Genomic DNA, 8,563 nt, shown 5'->3' with positions numbered 1-8,563 from the left:
TGGATAAAGTGAAGGTATGCATGGGCTTGACACGCTTTTTCGTGTGATCTAAAACGAGGGTGAATCTAATTCTTGGCCACCACTAAATTCCCAGATATTTTTGTCCCTACACAAAGATTTGGGGTCAGATTCCCTGTTCCACGTGGCGAACCCCAATACCGCCAAGACGACACCAACCTATCTCTTCGAGATAAGCCGGCTCCATCCCTGTGGGACCAGGTCTAGGGGCCGCTGGACGACAGGACCCACCTTTTTGCACAATGAGATAAGCCGGCTCCATCCCTTCCGTGGCTTTAAACACCACCGTCCTCTTCTCCCCCCTCCTCCTCCTCCTCCTCCTCATCATCATCATCTCACCACCACCCCCACACCCACCACCACCATAGATGGCCTCACTCTGTGCCTCATCCTCTGCTCTTGCAGCCGCCACCGGCGCTTCCTTCCTCCGGGGCAGGAGTCTGAGGCACAGAGTAAGTCGGCCGGCCGTGCAGACCCCCCGCCAAGCCTTCTCTGTCGCCGCCACGGCCACGCCCAACCCCGACAGACCCATCTGGTTCCCCGGTAGGACTCCTCCTCCATGGCTCGACGGCAGCCTTCCCGGCGACTTCGGCTTCGATCCCCTCGGCCTCGGTAATTAACTATCTATCTATATATATAATATCAGTCGGCAATTTGGCGTGGTCAATTTCAACTGTTTGAAACTGACAGGGTCGGATCCGGAGAGCCTGCGGTGGAATCAGCAGGCGGAGCTGGTGCACTGCCGGTGGGCAATGCTGGGGGCGGCCGGCATCTTCATCCCGGAGTTTTTAACAAAGATCGGCGTCCTGAACACGCCGTCATGGTACCAGGCGGGACAGCTGGAGTACTTCACCGACACCACCACCCTGTTTGTGATAGAGATCATCATGATCAGGTGGGCGGAGGGGCGGCGGTGGGCCGACATCCTCAAGCCTGGGAGCGTCAACACCGACCCCATATTCCCCAGCAACAAGCTCACCGGCACCGACGTGGGCTACCCTGGCGGTTTATGGTTCGATCCCCTCGGCTGGGGCACTGGAGACCCGGAGAAGATCAAGGAGCTACGGACCAAGGAGATCAAGAACGGCCGCCTCGCCATGCTGGCCGTCATGGGCGCCTGGTTCCAGCAAATCTACACCGGCACCGGACCCATTGATAACCTCTTCGCCCACCTAGCTGACCCCGGCCATGCCACCGTTTTTGCCGTAACTATCTAACTATCAAATGGTTCATCAACTATATATATTCACTTTGACTAATGATTTAATTGGATTCTATTTGTAGGCCTTCACTCCAAAATGAGCAAGGGAAGAGGCAGATATTGATGCCGTGGAGGAGCTTTGTGGATCATTAATGCTTGTGTAGGTAATTAGGATGGATTTAATTGGAACCAATGGGCATGCATGGAGGAACTCAATTGCCTACTTGCCTTGAATACTGCAATGTTCTTGTAACTTTACATACATTTTTTTTAAAAAAATAGCTTTTTGATAAAAAAAATTGTGGCTAATTGGTTAGCCTTGAAAATTTAATTCCTGAAAAAATGACAGATCATCGACTTTGATTAATCATTTATATAAGATCCACTATTTATTAATGAAAAATTTTTAGATATGAATGATAAATTTTGTGAGTATACTATCTTAAAATTCTAATGAAAAAGAAACTAATACTAGTACTACTTGAAAATTAGTTGACGAGTAAATCATCTGTCCGTCATTAATTTTTCTCAAGTCCCATGTGAAGGCAAGCTTGAACAAGACCATGAACCCAAGCATAGTAAATGTTTATGAAACATTGGTGCAATAGTACTATAGCTAAGTCCTATTAAATCAAGATATTTAAATGTTTGATTGAGTTAGTGATGTTTTGTCAAAGGTCTGTGCATTGACTTAAGTGTTTAAGTAAGAATAATGGTAAGTTTATATGTTATGTCAACTAAGGGGGAATTTGATTTAGGGTAATAGGAGTGGAGAATGAGAATAAGAATTATTGATTGTCATTGTTAATATTTGGATTATAGAAATAGAAATACAAATAAAGAATGAATCCTTGAAATTGAATAATAACACATTCCCATGTACTTCTCATTCAATGAGTCATTACCCTATTTTCATCAATCAAAATATTCCTTTATTCTAAAAATATCCTTGACCTAAATCTAAAATTTTCTCCTTTAATATCAAATATCAAAATTTATTTATTTATTTTTTCTTTCATATCTAATGTGGATAGGTTAAGGGCAGTAAAGGAATTAAGGAAAGGGGAAGGGGTATTTTGGGCAATTTATTGTAGCATCTCTATTTAGGTTACTATTGCTCCGTGGAAAAAAAGGAGGCTGGTTCGTGGAAAGAGTCTGCCGCCAAGGAAGGATCTCCTTCCTCCCTCTCATGCGTGCCTCGCCGGCGCCAGCTTCCGGCCACCACCTCTTCCACTCTCTCTCTCTCTCTCTCTTCCGTGACCAGATCGAATCTGGCTCAAGCTCTTCCTGGTTTTGCTTCGCCGCCACCAACAGCCCACCTTCCTTCCTCTTCTTTCGTCTCGCACGCTGTCGCCGGAGTTGAGGTTGACCCTCACCTCATCTCCTCTCCCTCCCCTCCCTATGCCGCCACCTGGCAGACCACTGCCCCCGTTCCCCTTCCCTTTCCGATGCCTCTGACGTCCAATGCTGGCAGTTCCGTGCTCTCGCGCACGAGGCCTCAATGGCATGGCTGGGCTTCTTCTCCTCTGCCTCACGCGCCAAGGTTGCTGGACTTGAGCTGCCGGACTCACCCAGCACGCGAGGGCGTTCTTCCTCCCCACGCAGCTACTAGTAGCGCTCGCCCTTCCTGCTCATGTCCACGAACGTATGCTACGCTTTCAGCATGCCCACTTCTACCTCGTAGTGACGACACCCTCTTATCCTGCTGGCTTCTCGCTTGTTACTGTTGTCATGGGTCTTATGACCGCCGATCTGACCGCGTTTCGTCTCTGATGTGTTCCGACCCTTGCATTGATCTGACTTGCGTGTTGTGATCTAGCCTTCGTGTCGTTGCCCTGTTCCAGCTTTATGTGTTGTTGTATTTTAGCGCGCGACCTATTGTTTTCCCGGTCTACGTGCCGATGTTTCATCTCGGCCTGCATGCCGACCTCATGTCCTGGCCTGCGTGCCGGTGCCTTATCCCGATCTGCGTGCCGATATTATATCCCGACCTGCAGCTCGTCTTTCGGGTCCGTACCTCGTTTAGCTTCTCGTTGTCAGATCCAGCTCTCCATCTTGATTGGGCGTCGTCTACTCTTCCGGGTCGCGACAACTTGAGCCGCGTCCCATCCGAGGGCACCCCCCTGTGCCAGGATACGTTCTCCATTCATACTCTATACATATTTCATTATTTTATGGCTTAGTCTTGTGCTCATATATTCATTGGATCTGCCTCGAGGATCGGGGTACCGGGGCCCGGGTCAACCCGGTCGCTAGCTGCAGGTAGCGTTGACCAGAGGACTTTTGAAGACTCAGTCAACACAGAGGCCATCTCAGCACACCCCCCCTCCGGGATGTCGCGATTCAGTCAACATTCCATCCACCTCACCCGGCGGTCCGTCTGACTCAGCTTCCGGACAGGATCAATATCACTTCTCTCTCCTTGTTCTCTCTCATCATTTTATCACACAGTTTCTCTCTCCTTAATCTCTCCTATCACACTCTCTTTCCTCTTTTTTCTCATTATACTTTCTCTCTCATTATATTTCTCTCTCCTCAATCTCTTCCATCGCACTCTCTTCTTTTTTTTCTCATCATATTTTCTCTCTCCTCAATCTCTCCCATCACACTCTCTTTTCTCTTTTTTTTCTCATCATACTTTCGCTTTCATCACATTTTCTCTCTCCTCAATCTCTGTTATCACACTCCCTCCTTTTTTTTCCTCAACAAACTTTCTCTCTCATCATACTTTATCTCTCCTCAATCTCTTTCATCACACTCACTGTTCTCTTTTTTTCTCATCATACTTTCTCTCTCATCATACTTTCTCTCTCCTTAATCTCTCTTATCACACTCTCTCTCCTCATTTTTTCTCATTACATCTTCTCTCTCTTCATCCTCTCCCATCATACTTTCTCTCACATCATATTTCTCTCTCATCTCTCATCATGCTCTCTCCTATCACACTTTCTTTTCTCATTTTCTCTCATCACACTTTCTCTCTATTCATTCTTTCTCATCATACTTTCTCTCTCATCATTCTCTGTCATCATATTTTTCTCTCACATTCATCTTTCTCTCACATCTAATTTTCTCTCTTATTTTCCTTTAAGAGTAAAAAAGAAAATTTTGATTTATTCCGATAGAAAATATGCAACTAATCAAACATTGCTTTTAAGAGTGATATTCATGCTCATATTCATTCTCATTCTCATTCCACAATACAATGATTCTCATTCCAATTCCTATTCCTAGGAAAGAACCAAATGCTCCCTAAGTTAAGATTAATTAAATATTCGATAGTGAATAAAGTTCAAATAGGTCAAAGTCGACTATATACTTGATAGTGAAGAAAGTCTTGACAATTCAAGGTTGATCGATCATTTGATAATGAAGAAACTCCATGCAAGTGAAGATTAACAAGATATTTACAAGTGAAGAAATCTACAATGGTCAAGCTTAACTAGATGTTTAATAATAGAGAAAATCTAACCAAATCAAGGATGACCAAATCTTTGATAATGAAGAAAGTTTCTATAGGTTAAAGTTAACTAGATACAAGAGGTCTAGGGTTTGATTCTCGAGGTGTCATGATATAGGGTTAATGTTTCTGTCATGCGCTTTCAACTTGTATACCTATATTTACCTCCCTTCATATCTGTGGAACTGACTCTAGGGGGCTGCTGATGTGACGGTTCCATATTTTTTTAGTAAGTAGAAGTCTTAATAAGTTAAAATTAATTTGGTGATGTCAAGCCGATGATGAAGTCTCAGAGGCAAGATTTCTTAGAAAGACAAGGAAGTCTTATAGGCGTTGCCTCGTAGGGAAGTCTAAATGACACAAGAGTATATGACTAACATATGCTTAATTTGGACTTTTGATATACTTGACTTAGGCAAAGACTCTACCTTTGAGTTAGTCAAAGTCGGTGATTTAGTCAACTAAAGGTTGGATTTAAATAGATAGATGGTTGAGTTAATTAAATATGCATTAGACTTGGCTGATTTTCAGCTAATAAAATATTTTAGTCGATTGGGATAAAACAGTTGGATGGTGTGCAATAGTAGTTGATTGATGGAATATAAAAATTGGAGAAAGACCATTGGTGATAGAGATTGGTAAGAGCGGTCAAAAGGTCACCGAGCAAGGGTTGTTTAAAAATGCATGATAAAAGATTTTAGTTAGGTTAATGATGTACTCACTGATGAGTTTTGTCCAGTGTACAAGTCTAAAAAATCTTGATATATAACTATAGGTGCACTGACAAAACACCCATAAATGAACGGTTTTTTTTTTTTATTTTAAGAGTAGTTTTCAATTACTCTTTTATTTTTACCATCAGTTACAAAATCATTATTCTTCTTGTTGTCCCTATATCCTATATAGAAGTAATTTTTGTAATCGTTGGTAAAAGTTAGAAACTCACTCTTATTATTCTTTATAGTTATGGTTTGAAACTAATTTTACACATTGTATGTTGTTTCAAACCACTTTTGTAACTATAAATTCAATAGTAGTTCAAATCACTCTGAAACCTTTTAGGTGTTAGAATGTTTTTAAATCGCGTCTACATGTCATAGATATAAGAGCAATTTTGAAATACTATTGATGATAGAAATTGAGGAGTGGTTTCAAACCATTCCTAAATGTCATGAGTATAGGAGCATGTCAAAACACTGTTAAAATTAGAAATTTAGGAGTTGTTCAAATTGTTATAAAACCTGTTAGATGTAAGAATAGTTTTAAACCGCTCCTACACGTCATGAATATAAGAGCGATTTTGAAACAATATTGATACTAGAAATTTAGGAGTGGTTTCAAATCACTCCTAAATATCATAGGTATAGGAGCACTTCAAAACGTTGTTGAAGCTAAGCTAGAAATTTAAGAGTATTTCAAACAGCTCTAGAATTTATTGGATATAGGAACAATTTTCAAGCGCTCCCACATGTCGTGGATATTTAAGTGGTTTCAAACCACTTTTGAAGCTAGGAATTTAAGAGTAGTTATAAACCACTCTTGAAGTCATTGGGTATAAGAACAATTTCAAACTAATCCTGATGCCAAGCATATTGGGTTAATTTCCAACCCTTATTCAAAGTAATAGTTTTAGAAGCGTTTTGAAACCGTTGATGAAACTTTAAATTTGGATTTATTTATGATCGTTCTTCAAGTCATAAATATAAAATCATTTTAAACCATTTGTAAAATAATACATAAAAAAGATAACCCGGTGCACGAAGCTCCCGCCATACTAGGTCCCGAGGAAGGATCTATTATACACAGCCTTACCTTACATTTTGCAAGAGACTGTTTTCAGGATTCGAACTCGTGACTTTTTAATCACATGACAATAACTTTATCGTTGTAGAAATATATTTTGAGTCATGAATTTAGAGCAATTTACGTCACATTTAGAATTTTAGATTAAGGCGCATTTTAAAATGGTTCATAAAGCTAATTTAGTTATTTATTTATTTATTTTCTCAAACTAATATATATTATTTTAATGTAATTCATCCACCAACAATAACAACAACAAAAACCAAGTCTTTTCCCACTAAGTGGGGTTAGCTGTATGAATCCTTTTACGATATTGACCTCTATCTCCTACTATATGATCATCTATATTTAAATAAATTTTATCTTATTTTATTATTGCTAACCAAGTCTTTTTTGGTCTTCCTTTTCCTCGTTTGACATGCATGTTTATCATAGTTTCACATCGCCTAACTGGAGCATTTATTAGTCGTCTAAATATATGTCTTTTGGAGTTTTTCCTCAATAAATGTAACTCCGACTTTCTCTTTAATACTCTCATTTCTTATTTTATCCATCCTCGTATGTCCACACATCCACCTTAACATCCTCATCTTTGCAATTCTCATCTTCTGCTCATGTGTTCGAGTCATAGTCTAACATTCAGCTTCATATAACATAGCAAGTCTAACTGCGGTTTTATAGAACTTACTTTTAAGTTTAAGTGGTACTTTACGGTCACATAAAATACTAGACACTGTCCTCCATTTCAACCATCCTACTTGTATTCTATGTAAGACATCTTTCTCAATCCCCCATCACTTTATAAAAATAATCCTAAATATTTAAATCTCTCGGTTCCAGGCAACTCGTCCTCTTCTATCTTAACAATTATCGTATTACTTCTAATATTGCTAAACTTAAATTCCATATATTCTGTCTTTAATCTACTAAGCTTAAACTCTTTCCCTTCTAGTGTTTCCCGCCAAGATTCTAGTTTAGCATTTACTCATTCACATGTTTCATCTTCCAAAATAATACATCTGCAAACAACATGCACCACGGTACTGTATCTTGAATGTGCACAGTGAGTTTGTTCATAATTAATGTAAAAAGATAGGGACTTAGAGTTGATCCTTGATGCAACCCTATCTTTATTAGAAATGCTTCAGTTACTCCACCTGAAGTCTTTACTCTGGTCATTACATCCTCGTGCATATCCTTAATTAGTTCAATATATATTACGCTAACACATCTCTTTTCTAGAATTCTCCATATAATTTCTCTTGGGACTCTATTATAAGCTTTTTCTAAGTCAATGAATATCATGTGTAGATCTTGTTTTTGTTCCCGATTGATATGGGTTATGATAGATCGGCCTGGCGAGTGAAGGAGGTGTCTAGGTTGAGAAAGATAGGAAAGGTATATAGCCAGTCGAATGAAGGTCGAGCAAGCACCCACGTGCTCATATATGCTCGGCCGGGAAAAGTCTGCCCGAGCATAAAGACATTTAGCCTTATATATGGTTCTCAACATATTACCAGACGACCATAGGCCGAGCGAGCACCCACGTGCTCATATATGCTCGGCCAGGAAAAGCCCTCCTGAGCATAAAGGCATTTAGCCTTATATATGATTCTCAGTATATTACCGGCTGACCACAGGCTAAGCGAGCACCCACGTGCTCATATATGCTCAGCCGGGAAAAGCCCGCTCGAGCATAAAGGCATTTAGCCTTATATATGATTCTCATCATATTACTGGTCGACCGTAGGCCGAGCGAGCACCCACGTGCCCATATATGCTCGGTTAGGCAAAACCTGCCCGAGTATAAAGACATGCTTAATAGAAGGTATTCCTAATATCCGGCCGGCTTGAGCGACCGACTGAGACATATTCAACAGAAGGTATTCCTAATATACAGCCGGCTTGAATGACTAACCGAGACATATTTAACAAAAGGTATTCCTAATATATGGCCGGTTTGAATGATCGATCGAAACATATTCAACAGGAGGTATTCTTAACAGCATATACAGCCAACTTAAATGACCGGCCAAGACATGCCAATAGGATATTTGGCGAAAAATATCTTCTAAAACCTT

The 8,563-nt window shown here is 40.6% G+C and overlaps 1 protein-coding gene across 1 annotated transcript; it reads left to right on the top strand.

The window, feature by feature from the left end:
• The first annotated feature begins 311 nt into the window (after positions 1-311).
• On the top strand, positions 312-1,632 carry LOC122040033 (photosystem I chlorophyll a/b-binding protein 2, chloroplastic-like). The gene is made up of 3 exons (XM_042599416.1): positions 312-630; positions 709-1,223; positions 1,303-1,632. Exons 1-3 carry the CDS (start codon positions 387-389, stop codon positions 1,318-1,320), a joined length of 777 nt encoding a protein of 258 aa, XP_042455350.1. The 5' UTR covers positions 312-386; the 3' UTR covers positions 1,321-1,632.
• Positions 1,633-8,563: the final 6,931 nt, after the last annotated feature.

This window comes from Zingiber officinale, chromosome 2A (assembly GCF_018446385.1).
Source record: "Zingiber officinale cultivar Zhangliang chromosome 2A, Zo_v1.1, whole genome shotgun sequence".
NCBI lineage: Eukaryota > Viridiplantae > Streptophyta > Magnoliopsida > Zingiberales > Zingiberaceae > Zingiber > Zingiber officinale.
This window is presented reverse-complemented; position numbering and strand designations above follow the sequence as displayed.

Bases quoted from the DNA above. Each gene is read 5' to 3' on its own strand.
- LOC122040033 (XM_042599416.1), top strand. From the start codon at position 387: ATGGCCTCACTCTGTGCCTCATCCTCTGCTCTTGCAGCCGCCACCGGC. The intron at 631-708 runs GTAATTAACTAT...TGAAACTGACAG, and splicing joins CTTCGATCCCCTCGGCCTCG to GGTCGGATCCGGAGAGCCTG.